This window comes from Papilio xuthus, unplaced genomic scaffold (assembly GCF_000836235.2).
Source record: "Papilio xuthus unplaced genomic scaffold, Pxut_1.1 DF827570.1, whole genome shotgun sequence".
NCBI lineage: Eukaryota > Metazoa > Arthropoda > Insecta > Lepidoptera > Papilionidae > Papilio > Papilio xuthus.
The window spans coordinates 2,528,519-2,552,393 of NW_013531079.1; the positions used below are offsets into that span (position 1 = coordinate 2,528,519).

The 23,875-nt window shown below is 34.4% G+C and overlaps 2 protein-coding genes across 2 annotated transcripts; one reads left to right on the forward strand and one right to left on the reverse strand.

Annotated features, from left to right (window-relative positions):
• Positions 1-13,399: 13,399 nt before the first annotated feature.
• LOC106118545 (defense protein 3-like) lies at positions 13,400-15,225 on the reverse strand. Its single transcript, NM_001312370.1, is given in 3 exon segments — positions 13,400-13,668; positions 14,049-14,246; positions 14,814-15,225. Coding segments are annotated over 3 exon segments (762 nt in total). The 5' UTR covers positions 15,173-15,225; the 3' UTR covers positions 13,400-13,463.
• A 3,035-nt stretch (positions 15,226-18,260) lies between these two features.
• LOC106118555 (defense protein 3-like) lies at positions 18,261-19,663 on the forward strand. The gene is given in 3 exon segments (NM_001312415.1): positions 18,261-18,669; positions 18,907-19,104; positions 19,391-19,663. Coding segments are annotated over 3 exon segments (753 nt in total). The 5' UTR covers positions 18,261-18,319; the 3' UTR covers positions 19,596-19,663.
• Positions 19,664-23,875: the final 4,212 nt, after the last annotated feature.

Here is a 23,875-nt window from a genome sequence, read left to right on the forward strand (position 1 = left end):
TTTATTTATACGCATCGTTTACTATTATTACATGTTATTGATGAATCATGCTTACGTATTTTGAAATTGAAGACTTACACAAGTTTCTACAGTTTGTAAGTGTATACATTTAGTTAGCTGACTGTACATGAGATTTAAACATTTATTGAAACATTGATATAATTTATAATTTTCAACTTTGTGATATCGACAAAATTAATTAACTTAAAAGGCGATATAAGGAGTTGCTGACATATATAAAAACAAGGCGAAAAATGTCAGAATGTGCCTATGGATTCTATCCAAAGACTAACGTGACATGTCTTTTCATGTCTTGTGTGGATTTATTACTCGTACATTTGCTTGTAATTATTTGCTTTATAAGTAGTTAGGTTGTAATTAAAAGATCGATGTATGAAATCTATTTCATTCAATACGACTCAAAGGCACTACGTTGGTAATCAATTAGGTTGATTGCGACTTCGAGCGACGCTACGTCTGAATGTCGATTTCAATCAAATCCGACACCAGTGGGTCTAGCACGGATATTTGCGACAAGCGCCTTCATATTATCATCGTCAATTATGAAGTAGCTTTCGCTCGCGACTCCGTCCACGCGGTATTAAAAAGCGTCAATAGCCTAATGGTTAAGGGTATGGATTTCCGATCACGATCGGAAATCCATACCATTCGTCTATTGTCGTAAACCATATCCTAGCACAAGTATAGAGCTTAGTTGGAATGGTAAAAGAAATATTAGTTAATTTACAAAAAATCTGCTGATATTTAAAAAAAAAACCTTAGTAGCTAGTTAGACTACGTTCAAAACACATCTTTGCTGATTTCTTCTGGTCGTGAAAAGGTTGATATAAAATAATTTTGTTTATAAAAATACGAAGCCAATTGTCCCAAATATTATCAGGCCCACTGATATATAGAATTGGTAATATTGACGTTCAAATATCAAAAGCTTTGAATATCGTATAAAGCAAATATGTATACAAGATAGAGAACAAAAGTAGCTTTGTAACTGTAATGTACAAAGTTAAATTATCCTTCTGTAACACGCGATACCAATTTAAGTTTTATTCAAGTTAAAATTTGTTATAAATCGAAATTCAAAGTTTCGACATTGATATTATTATAAATGTTTATTGTAGTTTTATTTTGTAGTCTTATCAGTGGAGTAATTTTATTAAGTGAAAATAAGTAGCCTATGTGTTCTTCCAGACTATGTTCTACATCTGCATCAAATTCCAGCGAGATTCTTTTTTTTTTTTTTTATAACGGAAGGGGGCAAACGAGCAGCGGGAACACCGAGGTGTTCAACGACGCCCATGGACATCAGCAATACCAGAGGAACCGCAGATGCGTTGCCGGCCTTTCATTCTAGGTTTTAGTTACCTTCTAACAGCCATCCATCCAAACATTCGCATTTATATTAGTAGTAAGCAATATAACTCAAATGTAAAATGTTAGGACTGACATACACGGACTGTTTCTTTCAATTGGTATCTACAGCTTTGTATAATTGGAATTGTTGATCAGTTGACTTTTGCCATACACGAATTGCACCTCTAAAATACTGCTGTACACCGCGTTTATGGAGGTACTTAACATAATTCTTCTATGTAAAACTAATTTTTTAGTTTAAAAACAAATACATTTTACAGAAAATCGTTACTAAATAACAGTGGTAGAGCCGACTTCAACATCTTCGCACGAAACGGCCCGGCTCACCCGGTGAAATACCACGACCACAGAGAAGACAGGCGTGAACTGGAAGCAATTCCGCGTACAGTCTGATGAGTGTGCGTCCCGGAGGCCTAATTTAGTCCTCTTTACCTTCCCACCCTTTTTCTTATACTTATTTATCTCTTGTTAATCTTTAGTAGGAAAGTTGAAGTAGACTTTCCGGATGAGAGGATGCATGTGAAGGAAAAATATTTTCTTTCTGTGCATCCTCTCCTCCGTCGATGAAAGGTAGGCAACGCATATGCAATTTGCGTATGTCTATGGGCAACGGTCACTTCGCTATTTCAGCGATTTCAGGTGTCCGCTCACTCGTTTGCCACCTTATGATATAAAAAAAAACTTAATCTACAAATAAATAAATATGTAGTAATGTTATATTTTATTGTTATCGATGTTTGTGCAAACATTAACTATTCATTTCTCAGTTAAAGATTAACTTATACGTTATTTATTTTATCTTGTCTGGTCTGGCAATTTCAGGAGAGGAAATGATTCGAAACATTGGAAATGGCTTTCCATAATTGATTTCAGTTGACTTCATTTCCTTAAATCTACAAATCTTATTATATATACAATATTATCTTGTAAAGGAATTCAGAAATAGTAATAGAGCAGAAGAATTGTTACCTTTTTATTCAGTTTTGGTCTGAAGACGTTCTTATAAGATATAATTATATATACGTTCTTATATTATATAATTCGTGTAATTTTAGCCCGTTTTAACTATAGTAAAGACAGGATACTTTTGTCAGTATTCTCTAGAACTTCATACACAACTAAACCGATGTAGAAATATTAAAAAACCTTGACCATTTTTAATCAACATCAAAAAGGTGGAGATTCTCGAATTGATATTTTTTCAGCCAATTGAGTTATTCGCTATGTTCTCGATTAAAAAAAGGTATACAGTTGTTACAAATAAATTGGGTTCAATGAATTTTGGTATTGATTAGGAAAGCCTTTGGGATTACAACAGTCAGTTATCGATTAGTCTATTTTGGTTCACGTAGTAGAGTAGGATATTATAATAGAGTAATACTATATATTTGTAAACTACAAAATTGTTTTGTCTATTCTGTTTTATAAAAGCGATAGTAATGTTTATCTCTTTTGCAATAACTTTTTGTAGAGATATTTAATCGATTTGCATTCTTATTCAAAGGTATTTTATTATTAACTTCAAAAAATCCACAGTTTCATTACAGTAATTATAAGTCGTGATAATAAAACAGTTGGCAAAAATTAACTATACTACTTCTCAACTTACGTCTATAGACAACGTGATAGGTTGCGAGCTGTATCGCCGACTTTTTCTGATATGTGCAGGTTGCATCATGATGTTAATGTTCGTCGTTAAGAAACCTCTAATAATTGTACATATATAAAAAAAAACGAAAAACACATTGGTATTTGATGGGATTCGAACCCAGGACCTGCATATTACAAGTAAAGCGTTTAACCCCGGAGCCACCGACACTCCTAATATTGTATATTAAATTGATTTTTCAATTCAAATAAAATAGAAACTCATGTAAAATCATACATAAAACTTGCCAATATATGAAAGCTACAGAAATTCCATTTCAAGTTACAAAGTTGTTTATTCTTGTTAAGAGGAAAGTTTTTAAGTGCCAAACTTTTGAATGCGAACACAATAACTTTTGAAACAATAATAAGAAATATCAGTAAAGTTTTCAAATGAAATTCAATACACTATGTTGTGGCGTACAAAGTTTTGTTAAATTTAATTTAAGTAATTGTTTATTTTATTTAAACTACCGAAACGTCTTTTATATTAATAAAATGTATGTTTTTTATATCATAAGGTGGCAAACGAGCGAGCGGCCACCTGAAATCACTGAAATAGCGAAGTGACCGTTGCCCATAGACATACGCAATTGCATATGCGTTGCCTACCTTTAATGGATGGAGGAGAGGATGCACAATAAGAAAATATTTTCCCTTTCCATGCATCCTCTCATCCGGAAAGTCTACTTCCACTTCCCATCCTTTCCTTTTAAGAAAAGGGTGGGAAGGGAAAGAGGGCTAAATTCGGCCTCCGGGACGCACACTCATCGGACGGAACGCGGAATTGCTTCCACTTCACGCCTGTCTTCTGTGTGGTCGTGGTATTTCACCGGGCGAGTCGGGCCAATTCGTGCGTACTCTTTAGGAGTTTTAAAATTGATTTTCATAAGTACGATTTAATCCAATTTTTGTTTTTCCTCTGTCATATTAGTGCAGTTGTTTATTGATTTTTACTTAACCATCAGCTCATTACACGTCCCCACTGAGGGACTCGGAGCCTACCCTAAGTTAAGGTTGATTAGGCCATAGTCAACCACGCTGGCCAAGTGCAGGTTGGTTGACTCCACACATATCTTTTGAATTTCTTCTCAGATATGTGCAGGTTGCATCACGATGTTTTCCTTCACCGTAAGAACGTCAGATGGTGTGTGTGTACATGGTACATGGAAATCGAAAAACTCATTGGTACAAGGCGGTATTCGAACCCAGGACCTGCAGATTGCAAGATTGCTTGACCTCTGAGTCACCGACGCTCTTTTTAATTAATAAATTTTATTAGTTATTTATATATACTTCTATAAATATTTAAAACGCACAATTTTATAACATGGCAACATTGAATGAGTACTTTGGTCGTTGTATAAATGTGTACTCATATTTAAATCATCGCACTATTAATCCACAATCCCGCATTAATTACTCTCACAGATTATAAATATGAAAATATATTATTTTTAATAACTTCCAATTGAATTGATTTATTATAGATATTTATACGGATTTATATTGAAGCATCATAAATCTATAGCCCAATGTTAACCACAATTTATTTTTTAATTTATAACAAAGAAAAAATGTGTCATGATAAAATCTTTAAAAAAAATCCGAAGTATCTTACTAATATTATAAATTCGAATGTTTAGATGGATGGATAGATGTTTGTTTGAAGGTACATATCTCCAAAAGGGCTGAATAAATCTCGATGAAACTTGACACAGATGTAGAACATAGTCTGGAAGAACACATAGGCTTATTAAGTTGTTTTTTTTAATTCCGCGTGGACGAAGGCTCAGGTGATACTTACATAAATAAAAAGCAAACTGCGTCTCAATGGAAGGCTCTCTGGATTAATTTAACTGTCGAAATGGAGAATTAATTCAGTAACTGTCAGGTTTAATATTGGCGACTGTATAATCTCGCAGTGGACGGATTAAAATATCAATTTCACTGAATAATGATAATTCCTTAATCTGTTTCGGGTATTTTATAAATATTTACATTTCAATTTGTTGTCTTCATTTGTTTTTGAGAGGAAATTCTTTTTTTTTATATCATAAGGTGGCAAACGAGCGAGCGGTCACCTGAAATCGCTGAAATAGCGAAGCGACCGTTGCCCATAGACATACGCTATTGCATATGCGTTGCCTACCTTTAATCGACGGAGGAGAGGATGCATAGAAAGAAAATATTTTCCCTTTCCATGCATCCTCTCATCCGGAAAGTCCACTTCCACTTCCCATCCTTTCCTTATAAGAAAAAGGGTGGGAAGGGAAAGAGGACTACTTTTGGCCTCCGGGACGCACACTCATCAGACGAAACGCGGAATTGCTTCCACTTCACGCCTGTCTTCTGTGTGGTCTTGGTATTTCTCCGGGCGAGCCGGGCCGATTCGTGCGAAGATGTTAAAGCGGGCTCTACCACTGTTAAATTCACGTCCATTTTCGCAGAATGTTATGTTGTTTATATTGTTTACTAACTTTTTCACGCGATTTCGTTCGAATCGCCGAGTCTTTCTTTTTTTTTTATTTATTTATATAAACAAGTAACATTACATAAAAAGTATCTGTAAACCCATTACGGGTTTGTCCAGACACTTTGGTACTACGCTATGAAATAAAACAGTAGGTAAGTTTAATTTGGTTTTGTTTACAGCAAATTAGTGAGCTCGCTCATTTCTTCTAATATTATAAACGCGAAAGTTTGGATGGATGGATGGATGTTTGTTTGGAAGGTATCTCGGGCTCAATGGATTTTGATGAAATTTGTTAAACATAGTCTGGAAAACACATAGGCAACTTATTTTTAATTCAGCGCGGACGTAGTCGCGGGCGACAGATAGTTAAAAATAAATTTATTTTGTGGCCTATGTGATCTTCCGGATTATGTTTTACATCTATAACAAACATCCATTATGCATATAAACATTCGCATTTGTAATATTAGAAACATAATTTAGTTCCACGCTGATTTGCTGTTTGAAAATACAGTCGACATGCTTTTAGTCAGTCGCGCTATTCCATTAGTGATTTATGCATGGGGCTAAACTTTGGCGCTGAATTTCCATTCGCAGTTATTTGATAGTATAACAGACTATCTTTTATTTGCCATTCGCTAAATCCGAATCGTAAAATCATGTCGTAGTGCAAACAAAAAGATCCATTTAAAACGAAAATTGTAAAATTCTGTTCCGCCTGTGTTTGGTCATAAATTTAGTACATGCATCTGACTTAAATGTGGTTTCTTTAACAGCCATGTACAGTTTAGTACATATATTTCCTACTAGCTAAGCGACTCCATTCACGCGGAATTAAAAAAAAATAACTTATGTCACCCATGGATAGTGTAGCTTCCCTAGAGTTGAAGACGTTTTCTAATCGGTTCAGTAGTTAAAAAGCCGATTCAATGAAAACAATAATTTTTGTAAAGATTTCCTGGTTATTTTCACTTTTAACTAAAATTTGACCCCCATATTCTTATATTAATCTAAACTTCTATATGATATTCGATTCAACATGGGAAGTGAATTTAATTCTTTGACTGCATGTCACATACGTCACGTTACGGAGTGACGTACGAAGCGCACATGCTCTCAGAGGATTCCCGTATCGTTGGGTAACGCAATTAACTTTATCGGTCAGTCACAATTAGACTGGATCCTATTATTGACTTGTTTACGTAAAGTGGCAACAAAATGGCCAATTGCAGCCTCGTCTGAGATAAAAGGAATCCCCGAGTATATTTACATGTCACCGGACAATTGTTAACAACGACTATTTTAGACGGACTAGGTTTAATGTCAAATAGGTCAGAATCTGACGTAGGATTTAACATAACATAATATAAATTACCAGTTAAGTATTTATACAACTAATCTTACTAACATTATAATTGCAAATGTTTGGATGTTTGTTAGTAGGTATATCGAGAACGCCTGCACGGATCTCTGGACATAGTTTGGACGACATAGGCTAATAATTGTTTTAACCCGCGCGGATGGAGTCGCGGGTGTCAACTAGTTATTCATAATACAACTACAAACAACATGTTGCATATTTCTCATTCTACATGAACTGAACTCTAGAGAATTTTGCAAAGAGAAATTTAAATAAAGCAATTCTCAACTGAATACCACACGAATATTTTGCATTGTACAGTTTGAAACTATTACACGAGCGTAAAATGCAGGAAACTACAACTAATGTACATTATGGATATTTGCATTTTTTTTTCACTCAATTTCTATACCATTTAAAATAGCTTTACGTAGAACACTAGTTATTATGCGAACATTTTAAATGTGTAGAGTTTAAACTCTATCACGAATTTCCACGTGCATATTATTTGGAAAAAATAGTAGGATAGTAAAATACTTTGGTCTAGATGTTTTACAGATTATTCAAATAAGATTGTGAAGAATTTATGTCTTACTAATTACTAATATTCTTAAACTAATGTTCTGATATATGGATGTTTGTTGGATGATATCTCCAGAACGGATGCATGGATCTCGCTGATATTTGGCACAGAACATAGTCTGGAATAACACATAGCCTACTTAAAGTTTGATTTCCGCTCGATTGGAGTCGCGGGCAACAGCTAGTTATAAAACTTTTTCAATTAACGTAATTATCATATGAATATACGTTAAACATGACATTATTTAAATTGATATAAAATAATACACAACAAACATATTGTAATCATTTATTAGTAAATATCGTTTAATTAATTAATTATGATTAATTAAAATTTTTTTTTATAAAATTTATCATTAATTTGATTAATATTTCATCTCATTGATTTCGTTATTGCGTTTTTCTGGAACTTTCCTTTGTTAAATCCATTGCGTATTTTGTTAATGATTCGTTTCGTTGCTTCTTGTTTATATTTTTTTCACTTGTTACATCTTTCAACTTACGATCTTTAATTATCAACATGTCTTCCATTTTGAATTTGTCGACGGAATCTTGGTATGTTTTGTTCGAATAATTTCGCTTCATGTGAAACATCGTTTGAATCGAAAATAGTAATATATTGCCCATCGTCTGTTATTAAATATGAACTTCCATAGTCTTGTTTAAACTTTTGTCCAGTAGCACTTACTAAAATAAATATAAAAATTAAATAAATGAATATACTTAGTTTGTACATTTTCTATGTATGACTGAAGTTAATACCAATAGTATAGTGAGATAAACTCGTAATACAGCTTGATCTAATTGACCTATGACGTAGAATATGTTTTACTAGAAGTGTCTATAATTTACGGAAAGTTAATAATATAATCTCAGAATTTTGTTTCCTCAGTATAGAAAAAAAGATAGATGTAGATGTCTCCTTACACTAACGTATTGAAAAGCAGTGACTAGGGAGGAGTGGCTAGGCCTTGTAAAACGGGTCACCAATACCTGATGACCATCACCAGTCTGAAGCTGCAGCGAAAAAGAAGCTAGAAAAAAAAAGAAGTTATGGTTATAATATCATTAAAAACATTTATAAATTATTAACGGCAAAATATTATGTCATACCATGTCAAAAAAGCGCTAATAGCCTAATGGTTAATGGTACGGATTTCCGATCACAAGGTCGGGGGTTCGAATCCCGCCATTCGACTACTGTCGTAAACCATATCCTATAACAAGCCTAGAGCTTAGTTGGAATGGTAAAAGAAATATTAGTAAATTTATAAAATAAATCTGCTTATATTAAAAAAAAAAATTGTCAGTTTTATAGACACTTAACACTTGGTCTTTATGACACTTCTAGTGCCAAGCTTGGTCTTTGTATGGACTGATAAGGAAAAGTCCCGTGACAATTCTACTCATTTAATTTGACCTTAGGTCACTCATGTTTACATAAACAACTTATAAGTTAATCTTCATAAGTCACGTGCGCTTAAATTGATAAATAGATTTATTGTGAAACTAGCGGTGGCCCGCGACTCCGTTCGCGCGTAATTAAATAAAAAACTTATTCAGTAGCCTATGTGTTCTTCCAGACTATATTCTACATCTATGTCAAATTTCAGCGATATTCATACAGCCGTTCTGAACTTTGTAACAAACTTTCAAACGTCTATCAATCCAAACATTCGATTTTATAATATTTGTAAGATATTAGTGAGATATATAAAAAATTCAAAACTATGTGTGAAGTCAACCAACCCGCACTTGGCCAGCGTGATTGACTATGGCCTAGTCAACCTTAACTTAGGGTAGGCTCCGAGCCCGATGCGTTGGAGGAACAGAGGGGTTTAGTGGGTATGCCTCTGCTATGGAGGAGAATCCCACATAACTACCGCGTCCCCCCCGGGGCGCGGAGTATGCATAAAGCATTCCCCTCTGCAAAAAAAGCTTCCGAGCCTCTCAGTGGGGACATATAGTGAGTTCGTGATGAATTATTGAGATTAAATAGACATCACGCCTACTATCAACGCCAAAATTACAGAAATCAAATAGGCACAAAATACTACATACTAGCCAGTCCATTTATAAAAAAAATTGAGATATTTGTGAATATTTTTATATCTATTAGATGTAAAAGTTTATTTAAAAAATTAGAAAGTGTATGAGGAACGTTTACTGAAGGATGTCGATCGTTGCATTATTCATTTTCATTTTCTTGAAACCTCTCCGGCAACCGATCGAATGGATTCTTTTATTCATTTATTACAATTCAGTATTTACAATACACTTAAGTAATTGTCTTTGTAAAGTGTATTGTGTTCATAAGATTTAACACCAAAGACTATATTTTATTTTTATTAAACTCCCATTGCGATAAATTTAGTAACTACATGACTTATTACTGTAATATTGGTATTAGTAATATTAAGGCTAAATTTAGTCCTCTTTCCCTTCCCAACATTTTTCTTATAAGGAAAGGATGGGAAGTGGAAGTAGACTTTCCGGTTGAGAGGATGCATGGAAAGGGAAAATTTTTCTTTTCCTCTCCTCCGCCGATTAAAGGTAGGCAACGCATATGCAATTGCGTATGTCTATGGGCAACAGTCACTTCGCTATTTCAAAGATTTCCGGTGACCGTATGATATAAAAAAATATTACAGCAGTGGTAGACGATAGCAACCACAATATCTGTTGCAATACCAGGACTAGACAGAAGACAGAAAGTCGTGAAGTGGAAGTAGGCATGAAGTGGAACTAGACGTGAACTGCAATTGCGGATGTTAATGACCAGGGGTCGCTTTGCTTCTTTGGTGAATTCCGGTGCCAGCTCGTTCGATTGCCAACTTATAATATAAAAAAAATGTTTAGTTTCTATTAAGGCATACAACAATAAACAAAAAAAAACTAAAAGTTTTTACACCCCTCTTTGTTATATGTTTACTAATTTGGATTCCACTGCCGTTAATGTGAAAGATATGAAGACCGATGACTATTTGTTGTACATGTGTTTTGGCAGTGGAAGTCCACGGTAATAAAAACTTGATACTGATTGTGATAAATCTTTTCTTTGCAATCCCGTGAGAAAATAAAATATGTCTAAAATCAAAATTTACTTTCAACTAACCCACTTTAATTGGCACGGCTCGCCTCATAATTCAAGGGAAACAAACTCACTTGAATTATGACAGTTTAGGGATTCCAAATTTGTTTTGTAAAGAAGATAATATTAATTTTATAAGCTTGAAGGCAAAAAAATAAGCTCACAAATTGTGTACATTAAAGTACTCTTTTAAAATACGAAATATTTGCTTTGTTTAGTCGCTGAAAACAATTGCACTAAAAAAACTTCTTAATCGATATTATCAACTCTTTTATCGATAAGGAATGTTTTTATTTTTTTAGTAATATTTAATATTGAAATTAAACTAAGCTGGTAAAGTATTAATCGCACACGAGCTGTCCGTGTGGTATAAAAAAATAGTAGCCTGTGTGTTCCAGACTATGTTCTACATCTATGCCAAATTTCATCCAAATACGTTCAGCCATGTTGCTATCTTCTAATAAACATCCACTCCATCCATACATCCAAACATTCGCATTTATAATATTAGTAAGAGTATGACATTTCTCATCGTCCTTTCCCCGACCTTGTATGTATGAAAGTTCCATCATTCTTAATTTCAATCATTTTCTTCTTGTTCATGTTACCTTTTAACCAATTCAATTATACATACTAAAAATCGTTTTATATTTACAAACGTTAACGCTGTAGTTATCGGAGCAAACTTCAAAGGCTTTTGAAGTGAAAAGTCAGACACTTTGTGTTCTTTTCAAGTTACATTTATTGAACGAATAACATTTTCAGTAGCTACGCTGTGTAGCATTTCTTTGAGCTTTACTGCCTATCGTATAAATTGGAATAAAGAAAGGAAGACAGCGCTATATCATCTTCTCTCTCATATTACATGGGGTAGGCAAAACAGGTTTTCGCCTTAAAAATGAACTGTCATTCGACATTTCGTTTATCACTTTCTTTTGATACAATACAATGTCTTTTAAGGTCTATCTGAATTTGTTCTCCCATATCTTGCTTAATGCGAATGTTTGGATGGATAGATGTTGGAAGGTATCTCCATAACGATTCAACAAGTCTCAACGAAATTTGACACAGATGTAGACCATAATCTGGAAGATGTGCTGATGGAGTAGCGGGCGACAGCTAGTATTTAATATGTTCGATATTCTGCTTGTCATAAAAGAATCACTCTATGTTAATAAATGTACGTATGAAAAGAATGAATTTAACTCAAGACATAGTAAATCGACTTCTAAGAAAGTATCAGTTTAGTCTCTTGTGGGTACGAATTTTAGAGTTTCGAGTGAAATTTACGGGCAGCCTTGCTTGTTTATTTACGATACAAACGTGATTTAGGATCCCACTCCAGTTGCCTCAAGGGATTTAATATTATGTATGTGTTTCTTGAATATGACACGTGACGAAAAGACTTTATTTTTAAAGAGATTTTAAAATGGCCTATCCTAAAGTTTTGTAATTTTTCCTTGTATGCCCTACACTTGTTTTTATTTCATTTATCTTTTTTTGAGATGATAACGTCAAATAAATAGCGTACATTCACGCTGGGTGAACCAAAAACATGGCTGTCACGTTCCGACTGAACTGAGCGTGCAAGCGGGAGCATGGAACAAGCGATAGAGAAGCACTATCGACCCAAGCGGCTCACGTTCATTTTTTGTGACTGAGTAGTCACTGTTTGCCTTAAAGAGGCATTTACAGCTTCACTGGGCTTGAGGTGGCCGGGCGCAGATGTCGCTTAGCCTGAACTTCGTTTAAGAGTAACAGGACTCGAGGGCTCCCTCAGCTTCGGCTCGGGCTATTACTTCGTTATTGTTACCGGATTGGGAGGCCACCGAGCTCTTAGATCGCTTAGGTGAACGCTCCATAGAGTGATTGGGTTCAAGGGCCCCCGAGAGGGGACCTCGGCCTGGGTTGTCATTCTTTACGCGTTTAGCATTCCGATTCAAGGATGCCCGATAGGGGTTCAAGTTCAGACGTTTATGTCGTTTTTATCGAGATCAGTTTCATACACTATTGAAATTCGAACGTTTGTACTTTGTCTTTGTCCATTAACTACGAATGATAAGATTACGACTAAGTTGTCATAGTATTGAGCGAAATTGCGTGAAGACAATTTTATACAGTAGGCAGTGTATGTTTATAAATGGTGTTCGTATACGTTGCGTATTCGTATGCGCCGCTGTAAGGCCCGAGGTTACGTTTATAGCCATGCATTATTCAGTTTCATTACTTGGAAACTCTTCAGGCAGGCAATCGAATGGGCTGCTTTATTTATTACTATCCATTTCTTATTTATAAAAGACGGAATTCTTGAGATACACTGACGTATTTGTAACATTTTTCCAAGGTCAGGAAGGTGAAGTTTTTGCAGGTGTAAATTGTCATTGGTAATATAATGGTATTATATAATGATGATAAGAAAGGTAATGATAATTAAAATAAGCCTTATGATTAAAATTTATCTATGTAAACGACCAAAATATTTAGATAGCTCAGCAGATTCGCAAAAGAATTCGTACCCATATTGAACGAGCATATTGAACATATTGAACGAAATATAAAGAGCAAAGGTATTAAACTGATATATAAACACGGCTAAACATTTACGTATATTCGTCCGGTGGCGGCACCGACTAGTTTCGAGCCCATTGGGGGCCCTTCATCAGGATGAGTGGTACTGGTATTATTTCGCGGACGTGGCCCGTCGGCCGTCGGCCACTGAGCGACGGGCCGCGTCCGCGACGAATATACGTAAGTGTTTAGCCGTGTTTATATATCAGTTTAGTATAATGTCTCACGAAAGTTTGAATAATTTAATAGCAAAGGTATTGATTATTAATGAAAAATATAAATATTGTGTTATATATGTTTATTGTACTATATTAAAATATTAATTAAATAATCATAAGTTAAATATCTTAAAAGAATCTGGTGAAGGAAAGACCACCACTGGGCTCCCATCTGCTGTTGGGTATATACGGGGAAACAGACTTGCTCCAGCCTGCGTTTAGGTCCAGCGAGGAACTGCGGTCCTTGAACAGGTTCAGGTTACCCATCGCTGAGTAGTCGGTCTTCTTGAAAAGGTCCGTATGTGCTGCGCCTAGGGATGCTCCAATTTTGTCACTGGAACAAATCATTATCATAAGCAACTACCAACAAACACTTTAGGGTGTTCAAGAATCCTTTACTAGGGGGAAAATGGAGATATACAATGTATGCGAACATTATTATCCATCGCAGAATTATAAAGAAGGTGTCTGTCATATGAAGGTTGTTGTAAATTTTTAATTACACTAATATTATAAATGTGAATGTTTGGATGGATGTTTGTATCTCCGGAATGGCTAAACGGATCTCTCTCTCTAAAATTTGGCATAGATGTAAAACATAGTCTGCAAGAACACATAGGCTACTTAATATGGTTTTTAACAATGCGTGGACTGAGTCGTGGGCGACAGCTAGTCATTGCAAAGATTCTTTGATATGAATTCTAGTACACTTACTTGAATGTGTATCCAACTTTACCGCCGTATGTGTCAAATGTGGGAAAGTTGGGTTTGTCTGGGAAAGTTCTTGTAGCGAAGGCATTAGCGGTGATATCATGATGGTCATTGTGGAATAGATTTGCTTTGCCAGCTGCGGTCAGCTGGTCGGCAACGCCGGGGATGCGGCTTGCAGTTAATGTTGCTCCATGACCCTTACTGTAACAAAAGAAAAAACAGGTTGAATTTGGTTCATTTGCCATCACTATCAGCTTGTTAGTCCACTGTGTTAGGAAGAAAATCGGACATTTTGCCGGTGTATCGGCAGCCTTATTAAAATATCAACGTTTGTGTCCCCTTACTAGTCAATCTGACACTTGACTTGGTAACGAAAGCGCGCTTTCGCTCCAAATGATTGTAATATTAACTAAAAACTGTAAGATAAAAGTCCTTAGAGATTTGATTTCTTGGAACTCTATAAATTTCTTGCTACTTTGTACCATATTCATTTCCTAATAATGTATTTCTGAGTTTTAGATAGTGATGTGGTTTGTGTTTTACACTTTAATTTGCTTAAAAGTAGAATAATTTATGTTTTTTTTGCTTTGAAAAAATATTAGCAGATTTTGTGAATTTTTAATACCATTCCAACTAAGCTCTAGGCTTGTGCTAGGATATGGTTTACGACAATAGTCAAATGGCGATATTCGAACTCTCGACCACGTGATCTGATATCCGTATTCTTAACCTTAGGCTATTGGCGCTTTGAAATAACAGTGTTCTTACATATTGTCCCAAGCCAAACCACCTCCAGCTGAGCCGAAACCTCCTTTTCCATTCGCTCCGTTGACTGACCCGATAGCACTCAACACATTGCTATCACCTCGAGCTATTGGTATCTTTGCGGCTACATTTGAACTGCCATCTGGGTTTGAGTTTATACTACCATGTGCCTGTCTTCTAACTCTTTGTGGATGTACTTCTGTTATAGATACTGGTTCTGATGAGTCATCTACTAAAGCGTAGACTAACATGTCATCATCTTCTTCAACTAGTACGTAAGATCCTATTCTTTCTTTTGGCACACTTCTACTGCTTGCTCCTATCATTATGGCGGCAATTACGAATATTTTAAGTGAATACATTTTTAAGAATTGTTTTTTCTTCTACAAACTTGGTAACTGTTCGTACAATTTGCTATGACTGATGATCGGACAAATATTGCAAGACATATTTATAGTTTGCAAGCGCTGGTCGATTTAATTCCCCGATGACCTTTTGACCGTAGAATGACACTTAGTTTCACTAGATGTGGCATGTTTTTTTTTAATACAATAATCAAGTGTTATAAGACGAATATTCTTTTTATATTGGAATAAAATTACTTTTTATTTAATTGATTAATATTTTTTTTAATTTAATGTAAATAAATTACTTTTTAGTTTTTTTCTGATACATAGATTTGTTATTATGTGTGAAGTCAAGTATAACACCATAGTAAATTATTGACCTTGATAAAATTATATTAAATAAACTCTTGACGTTTTTCGTATAGTCACTTCTAGATAAAATTAAGCAATGTTTGAATTGCAAAGAGAAATCCCCGCGATAAGAAATTGACAAAGATACATATGTGAATGATCTCATACTGTAATTATCGTATTAATGTTTGATTCGAGTTTTAATTAGTACGCTCTATTGGTAAAGTACCGCGCTCGGATTCAAAAGACCAAATATTTTTCGGAGAGGTAACTTTTTGGCGCGTAAAATTGGCAGGATTTATTTATGACGTCAAAGATACTTTTAGTGTTTTTATATATAGTTAAAGGTATTTAAACGTCAAGGTGATGAGATAAAAATTAAATTTCATGTTTTAAAATATTAATTAAAAGAACATTGAAATGTAAATATTTAATTTTAACACACTTATTAGCTTTGCCTTTATCTATATGTATGTAATAAAAATTAATTATGGAACTCAAATTTCAGACCTCAAGACATACATCAAGACATCACAGTAATTTGGAAGTATACAAAATCAAAAACAACCATTTATTAAAGTAACTAAACTCCAGCTATGAGCTAGAATCATCTGAATACCTAAAACTAAAAACACACTTTTGTAATATAGTATACTTTAGTAAGTTTTCATACTTATAATTTCCAGAGCGTCGGTGTCTCAGTGGTAAAGCACTTGACTTGTAATCTGCAGGTCCAGGGTTCAAATCCCGCCATGTACCAATGTGTTTTTCGATTTATATATGTACATTTATTCTACGTTTCTTACGCTGAAGAAAAACATGGCGATGTAACCTGCAGATATCAGCAAATTTCAAAGATATGTGAATTTCCGGGAGTAAAAGACTCTGCTCGCCACCCGTCATGTTCCGTCACCCGAAATGGCGAAAAGTGAATTGTGGAGGGTTATCTGGCCTTGCCAAATAGAGATCCGTGATCTCTGAATAGGTTATAGGCGAGTGTCGTGATTACTCTATAAACATATTCACCTAACATATAGATATTGGTTAGGTTATATGCACGAATTATTTATGGGCCGTTGATTTACTGTAATCTATTTGCAATAAATTTACGCTAGGCACAGTCGGATGCAGTATCAAGATATATGGTATATACATACACAAATACAATTCATTTAACATATAAATATATATTTGCCATACATATACGTAGTATATTAACTGGCGTAGAGATTTCGTAGCAAGCTACATATGGTAGCGCCCACGAAATTCCGCTGATGAGTAACTGCACAAGGATATATTTTTATCACTGTTATTTTTTATAGAAAAAGAGAAGGATGATATATTTTTGAACCAGATCTTAATAAATACTTATAATAATAATTGAGTTTATTTTCTTCGATATCGAGAGACCGTATCGATCAATTTAAAATAAGGAAAAGGTTTTTGGTAATTCTTCAACATCTTGTCATGTCATAAAAGACTCTACATTAAAAAAAAAAACTTGTTACGTAACCTATATGTTCTTTAAGACTGTGTTTTACATCTGTACCAAATGTTATCGAAATCAAACATTCGCATTTATAATATTAGTAACATGAGATGTAAGAATTAAAGTTAAATATAAACGTGTTCGCGAATTAATACCAGTCCCACAAACCCTGAAGAAGGGCTCTCGAAGGGCTCGAAACTATTCGGTGCCGCCACCGGACGAATATACTGAGAGTTTAGCTGTTTTTATATAAGTTTATTATAAAGTTATACGCAAATTTGAATAATTTAAAAGTTAAAATTATTAAGATAAAGATATAAATTAAATAGTAAATTGCTAATTTTATCTTATCTTATCTTATATTAAATTAAATAGATACAACATGAATAAAATATCTTTTATTATAGTTATTTATGTATTGTGAATTTATTTACAATACGTATTGTTGAAATATTAACAATGTCATTTTACTATTCAATATTATATTTGTTATGAACTATGTTTAAGGAAACGTAACATAACGCATGCATACAATACGATATCTGTTTGTTTACATTACAAGTCGCGCGACTCGGGGAATCCTCTAACAACATTGATCAACTCTTCACTGGAAACGACATCACAAAAAAAAGACAGTATAAGTTCCTATTTAAGAAAAATTATTATAATAACATATTGTAACATTTATTATCTTTGTAAAAATAAAGACAAAAGACTTTGTAATAAAGTTGAGGCAATTTCACGGTTAATTTTAAATTGCAAGGAAACTTGTTAAGTTACACGGATTTATAATTTAATTAGCGAATTGTTTATAATAAAATAAAATAAATACTGAATGGTAGAAACGATAATTGTTATATCAGTGAATCAACTTATTTTTTAATATAACAAAAAAAACTGGTCTTTTTCTGAGGCCAAAATCTCTATATGAAATATATCGTCATCTCTGTCATTATATTTGACAAAACAGAGATAACAATATGTTTTGAAGTAAGATTAATTCACGGTTACATTATCCGTTTTCGACAGTGTTTTAGGATTGTGGGAAATTCGTAATATCCTATTTCTTTGTATTACCCACTAGAGTTCTTTAATATCTTTTGTTTATAATTTACATATAGAAATGATAATTTTAATTACGTGAAGTCACTTCTAGTTAATCTTACTTCATGTTACGATGTCAAAGGTGCAACGGGGAAGAACTCAACCCAGCATAGAGATGTATAAATATGTTAGATTTGTTGGTGAGATTATCAGTTGCTTCGTTGACATCGAAGAGTTCAGTAGAATAGTGTGAAGTAAAAGTTAATTAAAAACAAAAAATGTTCACATCAAAAGTCTTCGTCTTTGCGATGTTATTAATCAGCGTCAGCTGTAGATACTTAAATGAAGACCAAAGGCCGTATCTAGTCATTGAAGATGATGACAGCATTAGAATATTTGCTTTGGAAGATGAAGCTGATGATGAAGTGGAAGAATTGCATCCAGTTAGAGTTAGAAGACAAGCACATGGCAACATCAACACAAACCCAGATGGAAGTTCTAACGTTGCTGCGAAGATACCAATAGCCCGAGGTGACAGTAATGTTTTGAGCGCTATAGGTTCAGTTAATGCCGCTGACGGCAAGGGAGGATTCGGCTCAGCTGGTGCTGGCTTGGCTTGGGATAACATGTAAGTAGATTTATCAGCTTATTTTTAATAAACGGCCTTAAAAATGTAAAGAATCAGATCACAGACATGACTTGTGTGAAATGCCCCAAGAATTTTTTCAACATACGTTGAAACAATGTAGAAAAGATTTAAAACCCCAGTAGTTGAATATTAACAGCGTTCAAAATTAAAAGATTAAGTCCCTTCTAGTTCATGATTTCGGTGCAATTGACTCAAAATATATGTCTTTTGTTACAGTAAGGGCCATGGAGCAACTTTAACCGGTAGCCGCATCCCCGGGGTTGCCGATCAGCTGACTGCAAGCGGCAAGGCTAACATCTTCCACAACGACAAGCACGATCTCACCGCCAGTGCATTCGCCACAAGAACTTTCCCAGACAAACCGAACTTCCCTACTTTCGATACTTATGGCGGAAAAGTTGGATACATGTACAAGTGAGTGGTTTTAAAATATTTCAAGCAATCTATAATGATTGCCAATTAATACTCTTCTTGTTCTTCTTCGTTACAGTCTTTTCAGACTGGTCGTGGTAGACTACCAACTAAAATATGGTATTTAAATTCCTACGTTTTTTCTTACCAATTTATCAAGAATTCTTTAATTTTTTTTTAATTACAATTTTCTTTTTAACAAAATGTTCTTTTTTCTACATCGTCTTTGTCTTCATCTATGAAAGTCTTTTAAGTGTTGGTAGTTACTTATGATAATTTATGATTCCAGTGACAAGATCGGAGCAACCCTGGGAGCAGCACACACAGATCTATTCAAGAAGACCGACTACTCAGCAATGGGTAACCTAAACCTGTTCAAGGATCGCACCTCCTCCTTGGACTTGAACGCGGGCTGGAGCAAGTCCGTCTCCCCTTACTTACCCAGCAATAGATGGGAGCCCAGTGGTGGTATTTCTTTCACCAGATTCTTCTAAGCAAGAAGACTAAAGTAATTAAGTGTTGTTTATTGTAGATTTTTTGTAAATAAATAGATATGTAGTTATTTTTGACTCTCATTTATTTTTGTGTTCACCAATCATAGCCTTTCTAGAAAATTTGATTTTTGACAAAGGCTAGTCATAGATCATTAAGTATCTTTTACCAGCTAATAATATTAAATGTTAAGACTAGAAAGCACTTTTATGTATCTGTTGAAGTTATTCTTCTGTTTTTTTATTCCTAAAGTGATTATTACAATAGATTTTATAAATGCGAATGTTTAGATGGATGGATGGATGTGTTTTTTAAAGGGATCTCCGGAAACGCTCAATGGATTTTGATGAACTTTGGCACACATGTAGAACATAGTCTGGAAGAACACATAAGCTACTTATAAGGGTTTTTTGATTCTGCGCAAACGGAGTCGCGGGCGACAGCTTCGGTGTTGAACATTAAAAAGAAATATTTAACTGAACGTCGCAGATTTGGAGCATTTAAATATAGAGCCGTAACAATATTCAGAGTAATTTACATAATCTGTAGCACTTTATCTGATTTTCCGCCGAGCTTGGTTTACGTAGATTAAGAGACAGTATTTTCATTTTTATAATGGATTAATATTCAAATAATAAATTTTGTTTATTGCTTTTAAGATAATATTTATTATAAAATTGCTATTATACTTTAGAATGCCTTTGTTTGTTGTTATTAAGATGTTTTTTTTATATCATAAGGTGGCAAACGAGTGAGCGGCTACCTGAAATCGCTGAAATAGCGAAGTGACCGTTGCCCATGGACAAACGCAATTGCATATGCGTTGCCTACCTTTAATCGACGGAGGAGAGGATGCACAGAAAGAAAATATTTTCCCTTTACATGCATCCTCTCATCCGGAAAGTCCATTTCCAATTCCCATCCTTTCCTTATAGGAAAAAGGGTGGGAAGTGAAAGAGGACTAAATGAGGCTTCCGGGACGCACACTCATCAGACGAAACGCGGAATCGCTTCCACTTTACGCCTGTATTCTATGTGGTCGGGGTATTTCTCCGGGCGAGCCGGGCCAATTCGTGCGAAGATGTTAAGGCGGGCTCTACCACTGTTAAAATGATCTACTACTGTTAAATTATTTTGAACTGGCTATCAACCGCAACTCCGTCCATACGGAATTAAAAAGAAACGTAATAAGTAACCTATGTATCCTTCCAGACTATGTCCTACATTTACTTCAAATTTCAGCAAGATCCTTTGAGCTGTTCCGGAGATACATCCATCCATCTAAGCATTCGCATTTATAATATTAGTAAGAAGTAAAATTGAATGCTAATACAATTGTTAATATTTTAAAGTATATATACAAAATTAGACTTCGTATACTATAAAAGAGTAGAACTGCTTGTAATTTGTAGAAACTTCTCACAAAACTCTGTGCGTATTATTTTAATAGCAAAACTTGTGGGCGCTTTAACTTTGATTATCGCAATCCTCATGAATCTACCCGCACCAAGTTGGAGCAATGTCAATTACAGAGACGGATTTAAACAATGTTTTGTACAGAACTTTTAAAGTTAAATTCAATGAAATTATCTATCATATATTCAGCTGTTTAACTTGAAAAAATGTAATAAAATATGCAATTGCGACTATCATTTAAAAGGTAAGCAGACATTTGAATACTACTCTTATTGCTCTATAATGTACAATTAAACTTTTCTTTGATCACTAGTACTTCATCGTCATCATCAGCTCACTATACGTCCCCACTGAAGGGCTTGGAGCCTACCCTAAGTAAGGGGTGAGTAGGCCATAGTCAACCACGCTGGTCAAGTACGGGTTGGTTGACTACACACATATCTTTGAATTTCTTCTCAGATATGTTCAAGTTGCACACAATTACAATGTTTTCCTTCACCGTAAGAATATCGGATAAATGTACATATGTAAATCGGAAATCGAAAAACACATTGGTACATGGCGGGATTCCAACCTGCAGATTGCAAGTCAAGTGCTTGACCCCTGAGCCACCGACGCTCTAGTAAGTACTTCATATATTTCCTTTTTTTTCATTCTCAAGGTCGATTTCCACTGTAAAAACATTATTACAAAATCGTAGCCTAATCAGTGTTATTTTCGTTAAAAAAGCTGTTATAATAACGTAATTAACTAATAAAAAGTTTGGGTTTTTCAAATCTTAGTTTATTACTAACAATGAAGCTATTCAGTCGATACGTATCTAAGATATATTTATATAGGATGTTATATTTGTGTGACAGACACATTAAAAGGTTTAATGACGTTTTTAGGGCACCATCTATCACCTCGGACCCTTTTAATGTCCACTACACGCGGGCGGAATGATACATTGCGGTATAATGGCGGGAACATATAATTTTATATCAACATATACAAAAGATATACAACACAATCTCATAATATGTTAGAAATTAAATTGTAAGTAAAGTTGTGGAATTAAAATGAAAAATTTCGAGCAAGAGCGTCGGTGGCTCACGGTACAAGCCCTCGACTTGCAATTTGCAGGTCCTAGGTTCGAATCTCGCCATGTACTAATGTGTTTTTCGATTTCCGATTTACATATGTACATTTATCCGACGTTCTTACTGTGAACATAATCATCTTGATGAAACCTGCATATATCTGCGAATAGATTCAAAGATATGTGTGAAAACCTACACGGGACCAGTGTATTAACTAAGACCTAGTCATTCCTAACTTAGGGTAGGCTCCGAGACCTTCAGGACGCATAGGAGATGATGAAAAAGTAGTCTATATTCTTCTTCTATAATTCATATTAATATTTGAAAGTAACATTCGCTTAGTCAATATTCGTATGCACGGAGGAAACTAATATGTTAAGTAAGGAAGTAATTTAGTTCGCTACGCGCACCAATCTCACGGTTCGCTTCGTACCCTGATGGTTTCTGTATCGAACTGTTAACTAACCAACATATATGTCGTATGTTTATCTTGTATATCAGTACGTCATATATTATCTACATAGTCTATGTTTGCTGAAGATTAAATTGATCACATGTCTTACTGCTGGACGGGGTCCGTGAAATAATACCAGTCCGACTTACCCTGACGAAAGGCTCCCGATGGACTAGAAACTAATCGGTGCCACCGGACGGACATAATTGAATGTTTTAGAATTTTTTGTATAAGTTTAAGATAATGGCTCGCGTACGTTTTAATAATTTAAACGTATATTACAGTAAATTGTGAAATTAAAGAATCATTGATAATTTGATGTAGAAAGGAAAGTACTCCATTTTCATGGATTCATGTACGTCTTATGTTTTCAATATTAAGTTTATTATTTGGATTTTAGTTTAAAATCTGTTTCAAAATATTTGCGAATTTCTTTCGTTCTTTCTTTCTTTCTTTTTTTCTTTATGCTTTATTGTACACATATGTAGCTTATACAACACAATAAATTTACCATATTAACAAAAATTGTAATTTAATTTTTATTATTGTTAACAACATTAGTTTCATAAAGGAATTTAAAACGTTTCGTTGCGCAGTAATTCTTAAGTTAATATTCAAACTTATTTTTACCAAGAAACACATTATAAAGTACAAGTCGGAAGTTAAGGAGACTTCAACTCTTCCTTCGTTAAGCTAAAAACTCTTTGCTGCGATCTTCAAACGACCACTTGAAAAAATTGTAAACCAACCAACGAAAAAGTTTTTGCATAAAACTTTCTAGTGTAGCAATTTAGTTTATTCAAAGGGATTGAAATGAAAACGAAACAAAATTCTTGATCCTTGGTAACTTGAAGTATTTTAAGTTTAAGGAGGTTTAAAACTAGCTGTTAAGTGCTACTTTTCTAATATTAAAGTGTGTCTAAATCAGAATTTTTATAAACAATTCTTATTTAATGTTTAAGTATAAGATATAGAAGACAATGTGTTTTAACACTTTCAATGCTACAATTTTCTCGTATAAAACTGAACTCGCGAGACCATTCATGTGTTGATAAAAGTTAAACAGCTGTGAAAACCTACCGTTATGTATGTAACATGACAACGTTGCGTATACAAAATGCAAGTCTTCAACATCCTTGTCATTTGAATGGCAGTAGCAAAACATATAACTCCTAGCCTACCTACATGTCTCCCAACACAAAGGAACCAGCCAATTACATCTACTCAAAACTGACGTATCTACTTCACGCAGCTATTATGACATTATGGTACTTGTTTTCTCCAATTAAGCAAAAAAGCTTTACTTATTGAAGTAACGACCTTGTACAGT